We start from the raw sequence: 22,277 nt of genomic DNA, 5'->3' as shown, positions 1-22,277 counted from the left end.
AGACCACGTTTCCTGGGTAGATGGAGTAGATGGGCTCTTTCTACTTCGGCCTCTAGGTGGCTCCAGATTTCGCATAGTCAGTGTGTACTGGTGGAGGCGCCTGGATCTATCCACTGACGAGTTGGCCAGTATCCCTCCTGTGTAACCTCAATTGATCGAAATATACTAAAGAAGAAACGGTAGTGAGAGTTCAGTTATATCAGGCTTTATCCATAATATCCATGCAGATTTGTAGTCAAACTGCGTGTTCAATCCTGCTTTCTGTTGCTGCTGCGACTTTTCAACAACACCTGTAATTCCAACAGGCGCTCACGGAAGATCGATAGAGACTGGTTCGCCCGCTGCGCTCGTCCAATTAATTGACTGATTGGTTTAACGTCCTATGTGAGTCCAAGACTATGGAAGACGAGATCGCTCGTCCAAATGAATTATCGGGTCAAATGCTGATGCGGTATCACAATACCGCTCTAACTCCATCTCCACTCTACGAGGCATGAACAGCTGGTAGGTGTGTATGCTGAGCTCAGCGTTATAGAAGGGAGATCGAGCAGCAAGTTGCCTCAGACCTGCGACCTGAAGCACCACTCCTGCAACGTTACTTCCTCATAACGCTACTTCCTCATAACGCTACTTCCTCATAACGCTACTTCCTCATAACGCTACTTCCTCATAACGCTACTTCCTCATAACGCTACTTCCTCCAATTCCCTAGAAAATACTTCCTCCCATGCTACTGCCTTCGACCAGGCTACCTTCACTGTCACTTCCTCGCGCAGAACCACCCTCCACGCAACTGGCGTCCCATCTTATCACTTACCCTCTTACTTCCCTCTCGCTTCTCAAAGCTCCACTCTTGCTCACGGAACAAGTGACGAGAACTTGTCATGCGTCTCAGCCATCAAGGAAAACCCAGTCTTAGGTACTTGGTAGAGGGGACCAGTCAATCGGAAGAATTGCCAGAGCAAAGAATAGCCTGGCAAATGAGAGTGAAGTGATGTGCAGTGAAGTAAAACTTGCAATAATTTATCCAATCCCAATTCCAGAATTCCTGAACTTTTCCAGTTCAACCCTACCTATTGCCGTGTCGGTCATAACAACACCCATAACAACAGAAAACAGATCGTAATCCAACTCATCAGATCCGCTTCATACATGACTGGCCTCCAAATGGCCGTGACAACAAATTCCCTGATCCTCCCAAACCTCTGTCCGGTCGCTGGATATAGATGGTAATGATAGATGCTATGATATGGTACGCCCGGAATGCAGAAGTATGTGGTGTGGTGCTCGTCCGCCGCGTGGTCAACAACATATGCGGCGTCGAAGGTAGCGACTCGGCGCTGTGGTGGGGGTATAATAATATGGTGGTGGTAGACATCGACAAAGTGTGGTGTAGCGTTGGCCAGTGCTGGTCATGAACCGTAAGCTCCGTGTCCCTCTTCGCAATGCCAACTCTTCAAACAAGCATTAAACGTGTGTCGTAGAATGTCAAAAAGCTCGTTGCCAAGAACTGATCAGACTTCGCCAGCATCTGCCATCGTGACGTCGCCAGCACCATCGTCTTCCTGGACAAGCGGCATTGTACGAGGAAGGATAGCGGACTGAGGACGGGGGTGTTCAATGTCGAGGTGATCAGGCATGCTTGCTGGACTGCCGGAGCGTGGTGTGTCGTAGTCCTCGTCTGGTGGTGGGGAGAAGTCCCAGACCTAATTTCGAGTCAGTCATTTCGTCACACAAGTAAGTACTCGAAGTGGTGTGACTTACCTCCATGATTGTGCGCCCAACTCTGCTGGCCATGATGACTGCCTTCTCTTCCTCAAACACAACTCTCCAAACTGCTTCCGCTGGTGTACTGAGTTCTCGTACGAGGGTGCCCTTCTTCAGGTCCCAGACCTTGACTCGCCCGTCACTACCACCGCTGACGATCCTCGTGTTGTCGAACTGTAAGCTGGTGACACTGTTGTCATGCGCAGCTAGTCTGTGAATCGCCTGGTAAGTTGCTAAACTCCAGACTCGAACCGAGCCATCTGATCCACCAGTCACAAGGATATCGTCGCGCATCTGGAGTTGTCCAACGAGTGAGGTGTGGCCTTGTAGCACAGCCAAGCATTTTCTGTCACGCGTTAGTAAAAGGACGTTAGAGGTGTTACAAATAACTTACCCGTCATTTGGATCCCAGATTCGGACACTTGTGTCCAGGCTGCCTGTTGCGATCTTTTTTCCATCGAATGCAATTGCGTAGATCTGACTGAAGTGACCTGTAAGAGTGCGCAGGCACTTGCCCTCTGAGATGCTCCAGATCTTCGCTGTGGTGTCGTAGCTACCTGATACAACAATGTCGCCGTGAATCTCCAGGCACCTAACGCTGGCCTGGTGACCGATCAGAACATGCTTGCAGATGCCCTTCTTCAGATCCCAGATTCGCAATGTTGTATCTCGCGAGCCGGAGATTGCGGTGTTGGCATCTGACATCTTCAAACATCGTACTGTCGAAGTGTGTCCGCGGAGTGTGAACTGAGGATACCTGCAATCGAACAATTAGCAACCTTCAAGTCTCAACTCATGCTCGAACGCACCCTGTAGCCAAGTTCCACACTCGTACATCGCGGTCACAACCACCGCTGACCAACAAATCGCCCCAGGGCACCATTGCCCACACACCCATAACGTGTCCTTGCAATGTTTTCTGGTGGTCACCGACTGTGTCAAAGACGTGGATTTTAGCGTTGTCGAGCGCGACTACGATGTACTTCTTCGTCAGATGGAGACTCGTCACCACACCTTGATCTGGTGTGATCTGTCGTGCGTCGCATACACCGCCGTTGCGCCATGCTGTTTCAACCATATACCGCTGCTTGAAGTGTGATCGATATGTGATGGCTTTCGACTTGCGCTGCGACGTAGTCCTCTTCGCATTACGGTCCAGACTTTGAGTTCGTAGCTCTCCAGTCCCTGCGCTCGGTGATCCCACTTCTAGGAGCTTGTTCGTAAGAGTGTCGTCTGCTCTCGATGCGCGGTCTGGCTCCTGCGCCCATGGCTGTTCGGTATCCATCTCGTCGCTCGGGGAGTCCGGTTCGTTCCGTTCGTGGGGCAGAAGCTGCCTAAATGAGTACTTCTGACACAATAACCTCCAAGCGCCGTCGTCGTTGACTAGTTCACGCCACTTCTTAGAAACCTGTGACGCTCGCGCGAGTGTGGTGGGGTCATCCACGCATTCGAGGATCTATACGGTATGTCAGCCGCCAAGACAACACTAGATCAGGCAGCAATCTGAGGTACGTACCCTTAAGGACAGCTCTGTGGGAAGCACCAGGAACGGGTCCTTTTTCAGCCTCGGGCTTACGAACTCGGCGACGAAGCTCAGTTCTTGGCTGTCGCAGAGGTTAAGCAGTTCTCCTAATAACCTCAGGCGCTCTGCCCTGTTCATATCACCGAAATGCCCTCGTATGGCCTTGATGTGTGAGTCTTCATGTTCGGCTGCTGTGCTCCAATCAGGTGCTCGCTGTGTCGGTGTTGGACTCGGCGCTGGTGTTGGCGGCGATGCTGGCGCCGAGGGAAGCAGGTTATGCGGTATTGTCGACGACAGAGGGCTCGTAGGTGTTATTATTGGGCGTGGTACTCCTGAGCGCGACAGTCTGCTGGGCTTGCGGGTGTGCGCAACGGGCGACGAGAGCATGGCGGCCCGCGATGACGATGCGGAGGCTGAGGCGGCCATGTCGGTGTCTGAGTCGATCTGGGCGCCGGCGCTGTGCTGGCCGTCGTGCTGGGGTGTGAAGTAGTCGTCGTCGTGCTCCATGGTGTGCGGTGGAAACTGAACGCTGGCTCTCATTCAGGTGTCGGATGCGCTGATCCTTCCAAGACTTGGTGCGACTGCTGCAGCGAACACAACCGCGGCGTGCAAGGGGAGACAGGCGAGGTATAGGCGGGCAGGCTAGGCAAGGGCTTCAGGTACAAGCGCGCGCCCAGGGATCCGTATATGCTTCTGAGGGTGTGAGGGGGCCGCCGCAGGTGTTTCGTCTGCTTTCGGGGCTAGAGAGTAGTCGAGGCAAGCGGTCAAGCACGCAACAAGATGAACCAGGGGGAAACTGCTAGATTCCGAGATGGCAACACGCTACAAGGCGAACAGACCGGGGTATCATGCACAGCAAACGCAGCACAGGCGCGATACAGAGCGAACGTGAAAGGATCTCGAGAGTGGTGACGCTGCATATTGGAAGTGTGAGATCTCTAAGGGCTGCTAACTACTGCAGTGCCAAGGGGGCGTCGTGCTAACCACCAAGCTTATTCACACGATCGTAGGTTAGCAGAACCCCTGCAGCTGCTCAATGGCGGATCCATATATTGAGAGACATCACGAGCACTGTCCTGCACACCACGCTGCCCTCGTCACCTTCGTGAACGTTTGCCGGGTGCTCTCAGGCACGTCAGGGTGCCATTTTTAGCGCCCCAACTTCACATCCTCAAACGACCATGTCTTGGTGCCTGTCTCATGACCACAAAACGACAGCCACAGTCACTGCACTCGTGAGCCTCAAACAAGAGGCCAGTGCGGAGATTGTCGGTGTGTGATGTCTACAAGGCTGAACAGGTATTCCTTCACAGCACCCACCACCGCCTGACGTAGCCAATGTCCACTTCACCGGAGGCTTTCCGGCCAAAGTCGCCAACATGACAGTGAAAGTTGGCGTCCCCAACATTTTGAAGGCCTGATTACGACAAGCCGTTCTGCAAACAAAGGCACTGCGAACGCCTTCAAGGGGAAACTTTCGTCGAAATCGGAGCCAGTTCCGAATGCTCTGATGTTTCATGGCCTTGAACAAAGGTCTTTCACTTGCACTAAGACTCGAGAAAAGAGCCTAAGGTTGCACGATTCGGGTACTCCCGCAGGATTCCGGAGATTACTGGGAATTATGCAAGGAACGTCGGTGTCATCGCTGTGCTTCGAGTTCTGTGAATTTTGAGGCGAGCAATTATGGGTTGTAGTGATGCTTTCAGTTGCCCTGACTTATTCGTGGTGGGTCTTCTATACAGTTGGAGTACATAGTATACAGCGCGCTTTGGTACAACGGGGGACGTGGAAACAGTGCAGGTGAGTGACTGCGTCACACATCTAAGCCTTGGTGTTCTCCTGCATCATCTTGCTTGACTGCTTCACGAGACTGACCTCTTCACCTGGGTCGCCCTTGAACTTCCAGAGTCCATTGACGACCTCATCGTCGCTTGCATTCTCCAGCCTCTTCAGCTCCCTCCTCATGTATCCTACAATCTGAGCGAGCTTCTGGAAGTCGACGTCCTCCTCAGAGCCCATCAAATTTCTCCAGACGGCAGCTGCCAGCATGGCATCGCCCTTCATAAGGCCCTCATCGTACGAGAGGAGGACAGCACGCCACTGCGAGAACATGTCTTTGAGGTGCTTCTGTCGAAGAGAGTTGGCATTGAACTTGTGCCACACGACGAGTCGGTCTTCAGCGGCATAGAAGGCGTGATTCGTCAGATGCTGGATCCATGTGCTGGCGTGCGATTCTGGCAGCATCCGAAAGCGTACTTGCAGCATATACATGTGGATGAAGGTGATTTGCGTCCAATTGGCAAAAGTGGGCTTGAGACCGAGAGCTGCGTATCGTTAGTAGAGCATCATCGAGGGGGCGCAGCAGCTTGTCAATGGAAGCCAAGGACACTCACTCTCGTACCACCACCCCTCACCTTCCCCGAGGTGCACACCATTCTCGATAGTAGGGATCTCGGCGCCCTTTTGCTGTGCCTGGGGAATCTTGTATTCTCCTGGTCTTGAGCATTCCTTGATCAGCTCTCGTGTGGCGCCATATGCAACGTAAGGCTCTGTCATCAACGGTGCCTTCTCACGCAGCTTCTGCGCGAGTCCAGACACGCCAGACTTGACATTGGGATACGGCTTCTTGATGGCTTCCGGTCTGACGTCTGCGTTGAGGCCGTGCGATGCGTGATATAGGCTCGGCGCGGTTGTAGAGAAGTTTCGTTGCGCGCGGCGCAGAGTTGTCTTGTTGCTCGACTGACCATATTAGCTTAGTTCTTGGAGGCGCAGTATCTTTTCACACCTGTAGCCAAGAAGAGCTCGCTCTTGAGAACGCTCGTGAGCATGCCCTGCAGGTGTAGTTGGACGCCATTGTGGTGGTTGATGGTGTTGAGCGTCGTGAATCCTCGCGATATTCAAAAAGTCGCGACTCGCGCCTTCCCGCAAAGATCCATGACCTCACCAAACCCTAGCTTCACCAGCACCAATCGAAGCATCACAACGACGCATCTCTCCACACAAACAACACAAGCAATATTCCCGTGGCCAGACTTCCATTGCTTTTGCAGGCGCAGCATCATGGCGTGTCAAAGTCAAAGGCTCTTGAGCTGCCGTGAAAACCGAACAATTGCAGCTATTGGCAGACAGAGCACGACCAATGAAGCCAAATTGATCAAGCACAGCAGCCCAGAGATGCTGCGCCAGCATGCAATAAAATCATGCAATTGAGCTGCCACCTGACGGCGTAATTTCAGGCTTAATTGTGTCGCGCATCCTTCTTGGGTATAATAAGTAAACCTCCGCGTTCTTCCCCGCACTCTCACCCCCCAGCCTGTCCGGACAACGCCGCCTTGTCCACATTTCAGTTGCCGCGCCGCCATGCAAGCTCCAACTTGATCTCGAACCTGCAGCAAAGCAGGCATGCGTTCCGCAAGTATATCTATCGCAGGGGCTTCCCACACCAATTTGGCACAGAATCCTTTATATATCAATGTCTTCTCGGATGCAAAGCACGTCTACACTGCTGGAGACATCGTACATGGCGTGGTACGCGTCGATCCTACGGCAAGACCTCAGAATGTGAGCATTATATTCAAGGGGATCTCGATTCTTTACGACAAAGACCTCGAAGGGTGCAAGACTGAGTTCTTTCGTCTTGAGCAAGAGCTATTCACCTCCTCCGGTACCGGCGAGAACTACGATATCCTACGCCAAGGTACGGCTGATGATGGCAAAGTCGAGCTCCCCTTTCAGTTCACATTCCCGCATGTGGCAGTCCAGACACCACCCGCGTCGCGGCGATGGCATTACTCGAAAGACTCTTTTGGCCATCCTCGGTTCCAGCACTCCCCAGGTTTCCCTCTGCCTCCGAGTTGCACCACGTTGATGAATGCCGAGATCGCAGTCGCGCCGGGCATCTCGTATTATCTGGAGGCAAGGGCAGACTCATCCTTAAGAATTCGACAAGAAGTAAAGTTCATGCCACCAGCGCCAGAGTACGACTTGTCCCTATTGCAACCAAACTTGGATTTTGGCACCAGTCTCCCGAAACAACAATGCCGTTATAAGTTCATCCGAACGCGAAAACTATTACCAACCAATAAGGAGAAAGGCAACAAACTCAGCAAAGTGAAAGACTTCCTAGTAGAGAAGGAGCTCTTCTTTGGCATCGAGACTTTCAGCGAGATCCCCTTCTACCGATTCAACGTCCTCGCTACACCTCCACGAGTGATAGTCATTGGTTCAAACTTCCCGATACATGTTATATTGCAACACCTAGATCGGTCAGCATCCATCCCCGAACCTCCGCCACTATTCCTGCGCCGCGTACGCGTACAAGTGATCTCCACTTACGAGACGTTTGTTCCGCAGCCAAAGAATTCAGTCAACCGTGCAGTCGAGCACATCGACCGCGCTCAACGCACGACCACTTTATTTGACAAGAAGTTCAGTTCTGGAGAGGGCGAGCCACTACAAGATGGCATCAATCTGGCCAATTTTGGAGAATTGCGGATATCGAAGGCTGACGAGGCGATCATACCGAGTTTCTCTAGCTACGGCATGACTTTGGAACACGAATTGCAGGTTGAGATATGGGGCGAGTGCGTCAAAAATGAATGGTCCGGAATAGTCTGCAAGGACAAAGTTCAATTTGTCTCAGGCTGGACTTTTAGTCACGTGCCAGAGGAGGATGGCGTGGCTGGAGCCGGACGGTCGCTTGCAAGGCCACCTCCCCAGGCATTTCCACCGCCAGAGTACGACACAGTGTGAGGCAAGCGGGGTTGCCTTGAGCTCCGCTTCAGTCAGACTTCGATGTCTTCTTTTCCAATTGACATGAAGAGTGTATGTTATGAATGGCTCACTTGTGGTCAAAATCTCACGTTCCAATGACTGTTGACAACTTCCGGTCTCTTTCGTATCTTCTCATCCCTTCCTGTCAACAGGGAATACTTGAGCCATGGCCGTAGCCAAGCAGGAGATCATCTCTCCACCCGCAGGTAGAAACAGCTCTCGCCATACAATGCCCTACTTCTTGCTGCGGCATGGCCGTCCCCATAGCCCACGCCCTTTTGGCAGTAATCTCAGTCAGTTCAACCCGGAGCCGCATTACCGAACAACGCCTACTCTTCTCTACCGATCAACGAGCCCGAAACCATGCCGCATACGATGCCGAGCTCAGCTCAGCTTCTGGCACAAAGCTCAGTAACTACCGGCGGTGCACGACTTCTGTGGTTTGTGCAAGAGATGATGAACGTCGCCTCGGTGGGTCGAGTACGCATCGACCCAAAGCTGAAAGTCAATGCTGTCGAATTCGTCAAAAGTCTCGATCGCATCAACACCGCTGATATTGCGCTTGAGGACATGAAGTGTCCATTCTGTTGGGTCGTTGTCGATTAGGCACATGTGCTTGATTAGCATATTTGATGCGGCCCCGCAGCGATACAAAAAGGCCGACCTTTCTGACTCTCGGGTCCTAAAGGTTATATACACCGCAACCATATTGAAGTCCGGGGAGAACCTGCATCCGAAGTGCTGGAAGGTCATTATGGTGTAGACCGTCAAGCGGGTTCACCAGGATGTTTTGGGCGTCATTAAGAATATCTTAAGACAGAACAACGGGGTTACAAGTGTCGAAGGTATCGATTTGAACACGAGACTAAAAATGAAAGGGCCAAGCGAAACGAAGAGGAAAAGGATGCTGCATCAGGCTTCCTTCACAATGTCAATCCGCTTCACTAACATCACCCATTATTGGAGAGAGCGTGTCCCTAAAGTAGTTATTCTCAGACAATTCTTCCTTCCAACCCCAAATATATTTTTACTCTTTCTCTCTGACTTCCACCGCTCCACCATGAACCACTTCACCCACCTCGAACCGAAGATCCCCCGTACACTTCGCAAACCGCACCAAAGACTATGAACACACTTCCTGGCCGTGCAACATGGTGTCAAAGCCCGCCATGACATAAGACCTATTTCCACTTCGATAATTACATGCCGATCCACTGCATAGAAGAGCTGCGCCACTACCTGATATGTCTCTACTATGATGAGGCTGTATACGACTACCTTGCCGCGCTGCAAGGCAACATCACCGCTTCTTTAGCTGGGGCACCCCAGAAGCTCATAATAGCGGACTACACGCTAAAGACGAGCGGTGTGGCGTACTACCACAATGTACCCACCGAGCTGGACGTCAGCGGCTTCACAGAACACTTGCTACAGAAGATAGAAGACGACCTCTCGGGCCTAGAATGGGCCGACGAGGTGTACGGATGCATCACCTCTGTGCAGGGCGATCTCAACTCAGACGTCGACCCGACGCTCTTCAGTTCCGAGGACTTCATCATCACAGCTGCAGGCAACACGCTGAACAAGTGCTACGGCCCCGTCCCTGCGCTGCCGTACGAAGCTGAGGAGTGTAGTATGCCGCTCGACTGTCTTGCTACCATGGGGAATTACTACAACGAGATCCCATGGGCACAGGAGCGTTATGAGCTTAGTGTCGAGCAGCGGGATTTCGTCCATGGTCATAAGCTGCTGAGCAAGTATCTGCCGATGGTTGCTAAGTATGGCATGACGATGGATTGTGTGGTTGCTACGGTTACTTATCATGGTGGTCTTGAGATTGAGGAGGAGTACTACTTGGATGCTATGGAGAAGCATGCGGTGACATCAGGTTATGTGGACTTTCCTGACACGTTCTCAACGGAGATGGAACAGAGGACTGGGTCTGAGGTTGTTGGATCGTTTTGGTATATTCTTATGTCCGACGACATTCTTGGGCCGGGTGCATGGTCATCGCGGGTCCAGAATGTTGACCCTAAGGAATTTATGGGCAGGCTCGAGTCTGTCGACATCTCCACCGTACTGGCGGAGGACATGAAGTGTCTTCATTGCTGGAATCAATTTGGAGAGACGGACGTGGATACTGTCGAGTTTCGAGTTGGCGAGGTCAAGCTAGATGACAACCCTGTCAAGTTGCCGTGTGATCACGGTCATCTTATCGGTAAGACATGCTCGATGCAGCTCATTGATGCGGATGATCATCTTTGCCCGGTGCGTCGACAAGACATTGTTGCTACGGTAGGGTAGAGCGATTGTGGGTCAGGGATCGGATCACAGGACCTGGACTGATGGACTTTATACCCAGAGGAATTAGGGTAGCGTCGGTCGATTATCTACATTCTTAATGTGAAACTGATATAGTGTTGAGTTCCCACCGCCACAGTGAAGTATACACGCACCTCAACTATTAGAAAACCCCTTCGGCGACGCACGTCTCCTGGCTTCAAACTGAAGATCTGTGCAGGCCCCGTGTTCAGCAGCCATACACAATCCTGAACCCCTGGATTGGCCAAGCAGGCGGCGCAACGTTTGAGAATTCCCAATAATTTGGCAGGCCTCCTCCGTCATAAGCCATGCCCATCTGGAATGTGAGCGTTTCGTTGCAGGCCGTCTCATTGATCACCGATACGCCGCCGACACTCCTTGTTTTCTTCAGGGCTTCTGGCTCTCCATTGACACGACCGAAGAGGTCCGCTCCATCATTGCCCTTGTATGTGTTCCAGGTCGCAATCGCATCCGGCTCACGCTCGACCTGGTACACATTGAAGCTCGGATTCGTGCCTGAGATCTTCTGAAGCTCTTCCCTGGGCAGGACAAATTCGAGTCGACATGTCTTGTTCGACTCTTTGGATGGAAGGCGTTGGAATTGCACACGGGTGGCGATCTCGCCTTCACCTAGGGTCTGGCGGCGGAGCATGAAGAAGCGTTTGGCTTGGTGAAGGCGGTCGACATCGTAATCAGGATAGCGGGAGTTGACAACAGCGAGATCGGCGGGATAGACCCTTTGGCAGACGTACGGCCCGCCAGACGGTGTGCTGAAGGTGGTGTTTGTGGTATCTGTTGCATTTGACAGCGGGTATGGTGCGGCGAGTGTCTGTCGCAGAAGGGCTGCGACGAGTGCTATGATGAGTGCAAAGCGCATTAAGACTGTGCTCAGTAAGATAGGTGAAGTTTAGTGTGATAATGATGTAGGTCGTGAGTGCTGCAGGTTAGTAAGAGGTCCAGTTCGTAAGATGATGCTTAAATGAGACAATGTCGAGGCATCAAAATCCGCGTTCCTACCTCACTGTTGTTTGGATGGTGCACGTGGCAGAAGCTATGGCGGCAGCTTCTGAGGTGAGGAAGGCACGACTGCGCAATGTCTCTGTCACGGACTCATCACGCTTGTCTCACCCTCGACCCACGCGTTCATCACATCCCACGGAAGCTGAGCGGAAACCATGACTAAGAAATACACCTATCAGAGAAAACATAAAGCAGTCACGACAGTACGCCCTCAGACGTTTCGATTTCTCGATCTACCCCTCGAGCTGCGACGCTTTGTGTACAACTTCCTCCCAATACGCACGAAGCATACCGTAATCTATGGCGGAATGCCTGAAAATCATCTGTCGGAAGATAAGCCTGCGACGTTCACTCTTAATACCAAGATCATCTCGGCACAACTCTTGTGCACATGCCGCCAGATCAATCTGGAGGCCAAACCCTACGTGGAGAGAATACTCGCAGTGATCAAGGAGGACATCCCACGTATCACCATGGACTAATATGCATGGTCGTATCTGAGTACACACGGCGACGTGCTGTACAGAACCTTGCTATAGTTTCAGATATGAGGTGTCATTGCAAATCTACGAAGCTGCATGCCACGACCGTTCCTTGGTTGCACGGCGATCATGCCAGCAGTGACCGGCGCATTCTTCCATGGTGTGGAGTACGAGCGAGCTATAGTGCAGTAGAACGTGAAACTTGGGCTTACAGGCCGCATGCTTAAAATGCAGCTTCGCCACGCTGAGCAGGGTGGCGATGAACTCTGGAAAAATATACAATTGGAAGATGGACGGGACGAAGGTTGCACATAACTGGGAAGGGCGGATTCGCTAGTACACATGGCACAATTCAAGGAAGGGAGTGACCACAAAGGGTAGATTCACGGGCTGCAGAGAAGTGAAAGTTGCGAAGAAAGATTTCGTTACGTCCATGTACATATGTATCGACCAAGCTATATATGAGAGATGCAGTCTAGTTCCTGAAATAAATTAGCTCAAGCTCTTCAACCCAGTCAAAAAGTAAAAGAGTGTGCTAAAGTAAATCAGACATCCAAGGAAGACATTCGTATTGCGTTCAGTGCCTCTGTCTAGGTTCAGGTCGAGACTAACGTGGAAACTGCGAATAGTGGAATATTTCATCATGAAAAGCAGGTGCAATGAGAGAGCTTAAACTTACCAAAGAGACGGCAGAAAGGCGCCGTGGCTGCACTTAGTGCTAGGAGTTCATCGCAAGCATAGATTGATGCTGCGTTTTGAGCAGTCTCTGTGAGGTGCAGGAGGACAAGGCAGCAGTGGTTGGAACTTTTTTATTATGGGTCCGGTGAAACGTTCGGCCGAGGTGTGCGCGCGGACGCGACGCGTCGTAGGGCTGCAATTAGCATGTGAACTTCAGATTCCGCTTCACCATCTTGAAAGATAGCGTTCATTGTTAACTATCCATAATTGCAATACTCATCGTGTAGAGCTAAGGAATTCTGTCTTCCTATAACTCCACGACGATCTTTCCAAAGCTAACACCAGCCTTCTGCTTATTTAAGCCCTCCTGCACAGACTCAAGCCCGCCCTTGACGACAATAGCCTCGGGCTGCGCCTTCAACGTACCCTTCTGCAGAGCCCCCGGCACCCACTTCGCCCACACAACGTCACCGATGTACTTGTCATCGAGCGCAACACTCGGTCCGAAGACACTCGTACCCTCAAGACCCTCAGGTAGACCCTGAGCGCTCGGCATCACAGAGCCGTATTTTCCGCCCAGCTTCTTGTACACAGGCGTCCATGCCTTCGCAGCGTCAGGTGTACCGATAGCGTCGCAGACACCAGCGAACTCCGTACCCTCGAGCGCAGCGATGATGTCGTCTGCGACAGAGGAGGAGTTGTAATCGAACACGGCCGCAGCGCCCAGGGCCTTGACACCGTCAATATTGCGCTTCGATGCAACACTGACGACCTTGTGTCCTGCGCCTGCTGCAAGCTGGATCGCTGTTGCGCCTACACTGCTCGAGCCGCCCCAGACGAGTACCGACTTGCCACTTGAGGGAGGGTTGGCGTCTGAGCTTTTCGGCAGGGGCAAGGCGAGGGTCTCCTTCTTGAAGAGGCAGGCTGCAGCGGTCGAGATGGCGAGCGGGAGCACGGCTGCGGAGGTGTAGGAGAGGGAGTCGGGGATCTTGGAGACGACAAGGGCGTTGAGGGATGTGTAGAGTTGGAAGCCGCCTTGTGCTGGGTTGTTGCTCACGAGGGAAAAGGCGTGTCTACACAGGTTCAGGATTAGTAGAGAGCCTGGTGTGTTCCGGTGAGTACGTACCCAAGAACACGGTCGCCCTTCTTGACGTGTGTGACGCCCTCGCCTACTTCGTGGACCTCGCCGGCTATATCAGTACCTAGGACATTAGGGTACTTCTGCAGGAAGATGCCTGTAGTATTCAGTTGCTGTACAGTTGTACCAATGGCCAATGGTGGACATACCATAGTCCTGGATCTTCCCTACTTCAAGTCAGCTACTTGAGGTTCGAGCGATGATATGGCGACTCACAGTCCACAGGGTTGACAGCGGCAGCATGGTTCTTCACCACAACCTCTCCCTTGCCAGCAGAGGGCAATGGGGCTTCCTTGACTTGCAACGGTTTGGCCTTGGCCTCTGTAATGTATGCGGCTTTGTTCGACATGTTGAGTGATCAATTGGAGTGTTGTAGATGTGTGAGTTTGGTTTTAGAACTAATGGTTGAAGAGACAAGCTTCGCAAGCTCAGCTCCAAGCTTCATTGCAGAGCCTTTCATTAGCCCCATAATCCCACCCACATTTTTGCTCTGCCAATTCATTGGTAAGCAGAGATGGTACAATGATGGCGTTTCCACAATATTTGCAATGCCGAGGCATCTGCGGTGACATCATTGAGTTGACTGGAAGTCTGCAAGCGGTCAACTAAATTCGGCTCGGCCCGACCATTGGAATGGACGTTTCTTTCGACTTGCTAAAACATCGTGACATCCAAGGTGAATTGCAATTGTACAATAAATATTCGAAGATTAAATTTGAGTACGTACGTGCCTCGGCTGCTCTGAAAGTTCACGACATCTCATGGTACAAGCCTCCTCTTGAACCTGCAATCAACGCCTGTTTGAAAGTTGAACCCAGCGTTCTGAGTCTTCCACGGCCCACCGTGTGCCATCTCGAAATCATAACGACGAAGAATCTCCGGTACAATCTTGTAGGTTTGACCAGTGCAATCTGAGTATTATGAGTATGAGTATGCGCACATACATCGATGGCATGACACTTACATGCTTGCCTGTACAAGTTCATGTTTCGACACCAAAGTGCATCATGCACTTCTCCATGAGTTTCGCTTGTCCTACGTCCTCCAACCATCTCTCTGGTCGAACGAAGCTGCATCTTCTCAGAACACGTCTTTGTTGTATTGTACAACGCCCGGGATGAGGCCAACGCTCCAGCCTCCTGGTATGAAACTACCAGCGGTTACGATACCTTGTGGAGGTGAGTGTCGTTGAATCGGAGTCACTAACGGGGGAAAGAGACGGAAAGAATCTTTGACCACGGCCATAAAATACTCAGGTGTTACAACTTGGTTGTATCGTGCGGGTGACGTGACACTGCCATGAGCATAGGTGGCGTCGACTTCGAACTTGAGTTTAGCGAGCTTATCCGGATGCTTCATCAGGTAGTAGAATATAGAACACAGTTCCATGGAGGTGCTGTCGGCCCCAGCCATGCTAGAGGCAGCTGTAAGTTTTAATAGTCATACCGGGGAATCGAAGAACATACACTCCAGTGAAATTTTCTATAACGACTTCCTTTAAGCCTAAGTTGTTCTCGGTTCCTTTCCCCCGCACAACGCTCATTAGTTTCGAAGTCATGTCAGGTCTCTGATCCGTATCAACCTCCAGCCATTGGTGCGCCTTGTAGATCTCCCGCACAGCTAGCTTTCGGATGCCATCAGCAGCAAGGATAGACTTCAAAAGCTTGGGGACCGAGAGAGCCCCGATCTTGATGAGAAATCGGATGTAAGTTGGAGCCGCAGTGAGCACCCCAAGGAACGGCATTGCTCGGTGTACATATTGGATATAGCCGCCATAACCGATGGGTTCGCGCAGGAAGCCGAATTACTTGCCTAGGAAGACGACGCCGATGTTATCGTAGCAATACATCTCGAGCTACAGAACGAAATCGAACGAAGAGCCCTCTTCCGCAAACTCGTCCAGCTTTTCGAGGAACAACGCCACTGTCTTGTCGAGCTCAGACTCATTCTAGAGGACGCTGCTTAGGCTGTACACATGCCCAATCAGCCTTCGGTAGACGGCGTGATCCGTTTCGGACAGGTTTGTGAAACTATTGACAGTCAACGACCTAACTCAGTGGTACGTCAGATGGGCAGTGGTGCTCTGCGGTGCTAGAGGTAAGTCGCATACTTGTCAGGTCAAGAGCCTATGCCTACTGGATGCCAAGCGAGATACCACACTGTCTTCATGAGTGGCTTGGAGATTGGGTAAACTGTAGGGATCTCTCTCCGATCGGAGCAGACGACTTCGTCTTAAACCCACAGCCTTCGAATTAGCAACTGCTAGTGGGCTGACTCGTATGTGAACTTTACGGAGCGACCCGCAGTAGAGGGCCATAATTCTCATGATGTTCCCTTGAGACTATGTCAGAATCACTGGTGTAGGCTCTGTACATAGGCCATGTCCGAAATATCGATGGCCAAAACGGACCCGGAATTTGAGCGAGCGGATGCAGGGTATGAGCATAGAGGATCCATGTTCCGTAGTAAACAAGGAAAGAGATAGGAGGAATGCAAGTGACCCACGCTTGGGGCGTGTAACCAAGTAGGGCTTCTGTGAGGTAAACCATGCTGAAAGAGACAGATGTTCGAACATGGTCAATTGAGCCCAAAGCTGCGCCTTTGTACTGAATGCCAATCAACTAGGGTTGTAGGCGGGTCGCCTATCCTGTTTCTGATTACTTTGTCTGAGATCTGGCTGGACTCATGCTGTCAGGTGTCGTGAGCCAATGATGTTGGAGTTTGAGCCGCTGCAACCCATTCGTCGTCCTGCGAGCTTAAGCGTCTACAATGATCCTTTATCACTAACACTGGTCCCGCAGCCATCTGTTCAGCAGCAGCAACAACACCAAGCAAGCCATCTTCTTGAATGATTGTCGCAGTGCGAGCGCGCGGCTGAGAGGAGCGAGGCGGCTGGGATACCGGCTGGGATGCCTGGACAGGCTCGACGTGTTTGGTAAGTATAAGGTTGAAGTCAACGCAAAGCTTGTTGCTAGTGTTGCGATCAATTGAAGCTGCTAACTTTTCAGAGCGTCTAAATCAAGATAGTTACTGCGTCGCAGTTGCTGTGGCAGCCTGTCTATTACTTTTGACTTGTTTGGATAGACTACGGCTGTGAGACTCGCAATGTTGACTGCTTGAGGCAGTAGATAGTTGACAGTCTCGTCCACCCAATCATCCCACACGTCCACCATCAACAGGTCGTCAAGCTTGTAGTTAGCAACACTGTACGATGCGTTCGCGATTGTAGATTTCTCGACATCCGTGAAGGAAGCACGGTAATGAATAGTAGCAACCACAACGTGTCCATCTTCTGAGAAGGCACTGGCTGACTCCTCTGCAGCGTCTTTGACAGCCTCAGCGGGCCCAGCAGCGACCTCGGCACCTTCACCGTCTCTGGCGACAGCTAGGTCATCAACAGCCTCTGGGTATGGTTCTGCCTCCTCCTCCTCGCTGCCGTTGTTGCTGTCCTCGTGTCCTTTAACCTCTTCCTCTTCGGGGACAAAAATCAGCTCGTTCTGGCTGGCAGCGGGTGTGCTCGGAGCACTATTTTGCGGTCGAGAAGGACGTACAGCAATTGGCGGAGGCGATGGCAGACGTGTACAAGGTGTAGGAGGCGGGTTGACACCAGCTTCAAATGGCTGGGTTGACTTGCGTGTCCGCTTGCCACCAGGCCCAGGATGTGCTTCCGGAGGCTCATTTCTCTGCTTCTTTGAGCGTCTCAGAGCCATCAACAACACCAGGAAATCTCACAATACTGTCAAAACTGAGCAGCAGTTACTACAGAAGGTGTGTCAATTGATTCTGTCTTGATATAGGCCAAATTAGGAGCGTTGGCGGACATCAACGTCATCCAATCCCTGCAGAACACCAACTCACGTGAGTACAAGGTATTTCGGAACGCACCCATACAAGGAACGCACAGACGAACAGGCTGGTCTCTTCTGACCACCTCTACGTCTGAACTTATCCCTATCTCCGATGCATCGCGACTCTAGATTAAGCTACCTGTCTTCACAACACTCAGCAACAAGCGCAGAATCAACGGTCTTCACTTTTGTGTCTGTGGCATCGTTCAAATCAGCTCATTCGTTACAGGACAAAGAGCGAAGTGTCATCACGATACTGAGGACGTACTCTGAGAACCAACCCAAGCGTCATGGGCGGATTAGATATAAACCAAAATTCGCAACAGTCTCTCTTCGATCATTACATACTCGTCGGTCAGAGCAATACTTTAGTAGATCTGACAACACCTGGTGTTCGCTAGCGGTCCGTTGCAGTATTTGCTAACGGTCCGCTGCACTGATTGTCCAGCTCATTCGGTTAGCTCGGGTTTGCTTCCATACCCGTTCACGGCTATTCCCTTCTACTATATAGTCCCGATGGATCCTCCCCATAGCTCTACAGATCAATCAACACAATCATCTCAATCCTTCCACACCTGGGTAACGAAAGCAGAGATGGCGAGATACACAGGAAGTCCTATATTACATATCGGTTCTGAAGCTAAATGTTGTCATATTCAAGGACCTTAGATCCGCTGATGCTGAGATTTTATTGACAACACCAGCAAGACAAGGCTCAGTATCACGAAACGGGCGCACGGATAAGACAAAGCACAGCACATAAGTACGCTCGTTACAGATCAACGAGACGAAGTTGAGGAGCTTAGAGCCTATCAAGTGCTTGGTTACACTCGAACAACGGATCTGCTACTCGTCGACTTCGAATCGCTCAGGCTGCTCGGCAGTATTTCATGCAATGAAGTATCTGTTCCTTATCTCCAGGGCCCCGTGAAGCTGCCAGCGGGGTTGCCTAGCGCTGTCACACAAGCATGGAGCTTGATCCTATCGAATCGCAGCTTCCGATCTGCGCCAAGTACTTTGGGACTTGTATACCATGTACGGAAATCACTAACCCTAATGTGTATGGTCAAGATAACGGTGCCCTTCATGAGAGCTTAGAGAGGAGCGTCTGCAGTGCTTGCCCGCAACACAGTTCACACTCACACGAGTCTTATGATCGTTCGTATTTCTGGTCGATATGGTCTGAGAACATCAACGTCGCTACCATATTTCTGATGCCAGTAAATTCAGCCCCACTAATCTTCTTGATAAGATACTGACATATCCAGCAATGACATAAGTCCCTGAGATTAGCGACACTGATATCATCATCCAGCCAAAAAGTATCCTTACTTAAGTCGCCCGATCTGATCACAAAAGTTTGTACGCACCAACCTAGAATTCATTACTGGCCAGCCCACGAATCGAGAACAAGCCATCATGTTGAACGGTCCGCTTCTCCTGCTCGGCGCAGTGTTCCTGCTGAGCTCCGCTGCACTCTTCATCTCGCGAAATGAAAGACGAGACATTATCCTGGGATGGCTTCATCTAAAACGGCGAAGACACTCTGGGTCCAGAACACCACCTCTGTCCCTTTCACCAGAGAAGAAGAAATCGCAAAGTATCTCAGCACCAGACTACTCGACGACATTCCCATCTTCTAGACGTTCCATACTTGCTGAGACTGAATTGCCATCAACGCTCGCAGAAGCAGTGACTGCTTCGCACTCAGATTGGACCAAGCGTATGCTACCGATGAAAGCATCCTATCTTGAAGCTACCGATTGCACATACACACCATGCGAGTTCTCCATCGCGGAAATAAAAGCTCTGGGAGACTTTCCTGACTACGCCACCTTGAGTGGTGTTCCTCTTCCCAAGCCATACCACGATTTCGACATCAAGAAAGCGTTCCCAAGACCATATAGACCGTTTCGTTGGGCATACCACCAGACAATGTGTAATAATCTTCCCCCTGTTGCCGTGCACGTACTTACCTTGTCCGCAGCACTTACAAAGATGGAGCCCGACTGGTGGCTAGAACTCGAGAACACCTACGAAAAGCGCATGAAACAGCGGGCAAACCTCTTGACTGAGCGCGGTGACGCAGTCTTACAAGCACTTGAAGGCTCCGAGTTGGCGTGCAAAGAGCTGATGGAGATGGCGCTGCAGTTTCTTTGTGCTCGCTACCCGCAATACTTCTCACTGAACGCTTCCAAGATGGTCTTTCACAACGACATTCTGAAGACTGAGACGGACCTCAGGGAGACGCCGCCCCTACATGTGATCTTCCAAAATATACCCGAAGACTTCGCGATCATGCTGCGCAATGAGAAAACAGGGTACTACGTCTTCCGTGCTGGCATCATCTGCAGTGCACTTGGCTGGAACGTCGGTACTAAGATCGGTCTTCATTTACATGAGATCCACGCCCCGATTCCGGATTACAAGGAGAAGATGCAGTTCTCAATGGACAGGTATGTTAACTCTTGCAAGACAAATACGTGCGTTCACTTAAATGTGATAGGTACTTCGCCAAAAAGCCCACCGACAAACCCATCCAACGCGGCTCTTGGGGTCTCGAGGTCGACCAGCCTTTGTTTATGCCGCCTGGCGACAGCCATGAAAACTACAGAGGCTACCAGATGCCAGATCTCGAGCTCTCCCGCTGCCACCTACGCGTAGACTGGCAAACCCTGCGCCGCCTGCCACTCTCAGGTGCGGTAGTATTCAACTTCAAAGCGCTCTTCACGCCCGTAAAAGAATTCAGAGATGAGCCATATGTACCAGGCTTAATATTGAAAGTACTAAACGAGGGCAAGAAGGAGTTGATGGAGTACAAGAACGCATGGCACACAGAGCACGTCGTCAAGCCCGCACTCGAAGCATTCCACGCAGAACAAGTCGCGAAAGGCATCGTGAAGGGCGACTGGGAGCCACAGACACTAGATGAGAGCCCGTGGTTCCCACGATGGGAGGCGAAGTGGCACCGTCAACAGGGTTTTTGAGAACACAACACATATAGAAATGACACTTTCATTTTGTGTTTTACACTGCTTACAATTTACTCTCACTGTCGCCACGCGATGTGCCTCTCCAACCACTCAGTGTTGCTCCGCCGTCGATCTCGATTGCGTTGCCGGTCATGTGTGCGCTTGCCTTCGAGCTCAGGAACAGTACCAAACCGCCGAAATCGCTGGGCTTGCCGATGCGGCCTGTGGGCTGTCCTGCAGTGAGGGCCTTGCCGTACTTCTCGAGACCGAAGTTTGTCATGCGGCTGGGGAAGACTCCGGGGCAGATAACATTGACCATGATGTTCTTGGGCGCGAGTTTGGATGCGGTCATCTTGGTGAGGTGGATGGCTGCTGCTTTGGCGGGTCCGTCTATGCAATGCTGGTCAATATTTTAGGACTAGACACGGAGGCAATGCATACTTACAGCTGAATGTTCCATGTCCTGGCTTGGATAGACCACCGGCTTCCCCTGTTGTAACGTCCAGTGTCTGAATACCCGCCATACTCGCAATATTGATAACCCTTCCAGGACTATCCGCATTCGCACCGTTGCGCAGAAGGGGCTCCAATTCCACAGTCATGTAGAAAATACTCTTAACATTCAGGTCGTACAGCTTATCCCACGCATGCTCCGGATAATTATAATAATCGTCTCCCCAGCTCGCTCCCGTATTATTAACCAGCACCGTCAACCTATCCGTCCTTTTCTTTAGCTCGTCGCAGACTGCCAAACAGCCAGCCTTGTTCTTCAAGTCGCCGATGATGTATGAGCATTTTCCGGGACCGAGGGCGTTCAGGCGGTCGGTGGTAGCTTTGAGCTCTTTCTCTTTGCGCGAGGCGATAAATACGGTTGCGCCGTTCTGGACGAAGGCTTGCGCGGCCATTTCACCAAGACCTGTGGCTCCACCGGTTACAAGGGCAATATGATTGGACAAGTCGTAGAGCGTTGAGACGCGTAGATCGTCGGCGGAGGCTGCGTGGGTCATTGTGAGATATGTTCGGTGTTACAGTTTGGTTGAGTGTCTGCAGTATGTTGTTGATTGCTGTTCGAACGTCAAGGAGGAAGACGGAGAAGATCAAGGGCTTGAAGCGCTGGTAATCTCGGTTGTGACATGACTCTCGGTATCCGCGTAGTTTCGTTGTGGAGAGTCGAGAGGAACCTCGGCAGGGCCGTTGGTGGAGATGCGGGGTGTTAGCGCAACAGGGCCCAGGTGTGGGGGCTGTGGTAAGTGTGGGGGTCCATGACGAGACAAACGTGGAATAATACTTTGCTAGACGACAGTGAAATCTCTCGATCCTATCGTGTGAGGAACGTTAGCTTATTAAAGTAAACGGCGACGGCTGGAGATGATGTCATTATCGTCACGAATTCCAAGCGTTGGTTTTGTGTCTTTTACATATTTCGAAAACTTATACAGACAACAGAAGAGAAAAGTAAACAACTATGAGTCGGAAGACTCGAGGGTATCAGATACCACCCATGCTATGCAAAAATGCAGATGAACTCAAGAATAGCAGGCTTCGGGCCAGTACTGATGCAATACAGATCAAACCCGAGCCTCGGTCGACCATGGCCCGTCTCTTCCATTTTCTGAAAGCCAACGTGCCATGGTTGTAGTGTCTGATTGTTTATCATACTCGGTCGATGTCTTCGCGACCCCGTTGGGCAGTGCTCGAGAAGTTTTGGGATGTTGTCCAAAGCTGTGCTGACATAGACTGATCAACGAGAACGCA

General features: G+C 51.4%; 11 protein-coding genes across 11 annotated transcripts; 4 read left to right on the top strand and 7 right to left on the bottom strand.

Moving 5' to 3' along the window:
• Positions 1-1,514: 1,514 nt before the first annotated feature.
• On the bottom strand, positions 1,515-3,796 carry BU25DRAFT_423853 (F-box/WD repeat-containing protein pof1; the record flags this gene model as incomplete). Its single annotated transcript, XM_033708241.1, has 5 exons — positions 1,515-1,706; positions 1,765-2,113; positions 2,162-2,524; positions 2,577-3,223; positions 3,284-3,796. 5 exons carry the CDS (start codon positions 3,794-3,796, stop codon positions 1,515-1,517), a joined length of 2,064 nt encoding a protein of 687 aa, XP_033558937.1.
• Positions 3,797-4,966: 1,170 nt separating this feature from the next.
• BU25DRAFT_373529 (uncharacterized protein) lies at positions 4,967-6,175 on the bottom strand. Its single transcript, XM_033704041.1, has 3 exons — positions 6,075-6,175; positions 5,683-6,028; positions 4,967-5,613 (listed from the first exon to the last, which is right to left on the bottom strand). Exons 1-3 carry the CDS (start codon positions 6,141-6,143, stop codon positions 5,111-5,113), a joined length of 918 nt encoding a protein of 305 aa, XP_033558936.1. The 5' UTR covers positions 6,144-6,175; the 3' UTR covers positions 4,967-5,110.
• Positions 6,176-6,606: 431 nt separating this feature from the next.
• On the top strand, positions 6,607-8,104 carry BU25DRAFT_413286 (uncharacterized protein). The gene has a single exon (XM_033707002.1). It carries the CDS (start codon positions 6,692-6,694, stop codon positions 8,039-8,041), a length of 1,350 nt encoding a protein of 449 aa, XP_033558935.1. The 5' UTR covers positions 6,607-6,691; the 3' UTR covers positions 8,042-8,104.
• Positions 8,105-9,265: 1,161 nt separating this feature from the next.
• On the top strand, positions 9,266-10,366 carry BU25DRAFT_460912 (uncharacterized protein; the record flags this gene model as incomplete). Its single annotated transcript, XM_033710392.1, has 1 exon — positions 9,266-10,366. The coding sequence occupies one exon, from the start codon at positions 9,266-9,268 to the stop codon at positions 10,364-10,366; it is 1,101 nt and encodes a 366-aa protein (XP_033558934.1).
• Positions 10,367-10,483: 117 nt separating this feature from the next.
• Positions 10,484-11,426, bottom strand: BU25DRAFT_413285 (uncharacterized protein). Its single transcript, XM_033707001.1, has one exon. The coding sequence runs from the start codon at positions 11,259-11,261 to the stop codon at positions 10,593-10,595; it is 669 nt and encodes a 222-aa protein (XP_033558933.1). The 5' UTR covers positions 11,262-11,426; the 3' UTR covers positions 10,484-10,592.
• A 112-nt stretch (positions 11,427-11,538) lies between these two features.
• On the top strand, positions 11,539-12,325 carry BU25DRAFT_413284 (uncharacterized protein). The gene has a single exon (XM_033707000.1). It carries the CDS (start codon positions 11,560-11,562, stop codon positions 11,884-11,886), a length of 327 nt encoding a protein of 108 aa, XP_033558932.1. The 5' UTR covers positions 11,539-11,559; the 3' UTR covers positions 11,887-12,325.
• Positions 12,326-12,871: 546 nt separating this feature from the next.
• BU25DRAFT_398415 (GroES-like protein) lies at positions 12,872-14,268 on the bottom strand (the record flags this gene model as incomplete). The annotated part of the gene is made up of 4 exons (XM_033704908.1): positions 13,919-14,268; positions 13,852-13,869; positions 13,691-13,799; positions 12,872-13,637 (listed from the first exon to the last, which is right to left on the bottom strand). The coding sequence occupies exons 1-4, from the start codon at positions 14,049-14,051 to the stop codon at positions 12,872-12,874; spliced, it is 1,026 nt and encodes a 341-aa protein (XP_033558931.1). The 5' UTR covers positions 14,052-14,268.
• A 514-nt stretch (positions 14,269-14,782) lies between these two features.
• Positions 14,783-15,446, bottom strand: BU25DRAFT_460909 (cytochrome P450; the record flags this gene model as incomplete). The annotated part of the gene is made up of 2 exons (XM_033710391.1): positions 14,783-15,116; positions 15,169-15,446. 2 exons carry the CDS (start codon positions 15,444-15,446, stop codon positions 14,783-14,785), a joined length of 612 nt encoding a protein of 203 aa, XP_033558930.1.
• A 1,252-nt stretch (positions 15,447-16,698) lies between these two features.
• BU25DRAFT_493388 (uncharacterized protein) lies at positions 16,699-17,481 on the bottom strand (the record flags this gene model as incomplete). Its single annotated transcript, XM_033711711.1, has 1 exon — positions 16,699-17,481. Exon 1 carries the CDS (start codon positions 17,410-17,412, stop codon positions 16,699-16,701), a length of 714 nt encoding a protein of 237 aa, XP_033558929.1. The 5' UTR covers positions 17,413-17,481.
• Positions 17,482-18,947: 1,466 nt separating this feature from the next.
• Positions 18,948-20,561, top strand: BU25DRAFT_474681 (uncharacterized protein). Its single transcript, XM_033710914.1, has 3 exons — positions 18,948-19,489; positions 19,538-20,006; positions 20,057-20,561. Exons 1-3 carry the CDS (start codon positions 18,970-18,972, stop codon positions 20,535-20,537), a joined length of 1,470 nt encoding a protein of 489 aa, XP_033558928.1. The 5' UTR covers positions 18,948-18,969; the 3' UTR covers positions 20,538-20,561.
• Positions 20,562-20,572: 11 nt separating this feature from the next.
• Positions 20,573-21,815, bottom strand: BU25DRAFT_398413 (3-oxoacyl-reductase). Its single transcript, XM_033704907.1, has 2 exons — positions 20,968-21,815; positions 20,573-20,912 (listed from the first exon to the last, which is right to left on the bottom strand). The coding sequence occupies exons 1-2, from the start codon at positions 21,527-21,529 to the stop codon at positions 20,587-20,589; spliced, it is 888 nt and encodes a 295-aa protein (XP_033558927.1). The 5' UTR covers positions 21,530-21,815; the 3' UTR covers positions 20,573-20,586.
• Between the last annotated feature and the right edge of the window lie 462 nt (positions 21,816-22,277).

The sequence above is a fragment of the Macroventuria anomochaeta genome, assembly GCF_010093625.1.
Source record: "Macroventuria anomochaeta strain CBS 525.71 unplaced genomic scaffold BU25scaffold_29, whole genome shotgun sequence".
NCBI classification, from domain to species: Eukaryota; Fungi; Ascomycota; class Dothideomycetes; order Pleosporales; family Didymellaceae; genus Macroventuria; species Macroventuria anomochaeta.
Note: the sequence above shows the minus strand (reverse complement) of the source record. Positions and strands in the feature narration are given on the sequence as shown.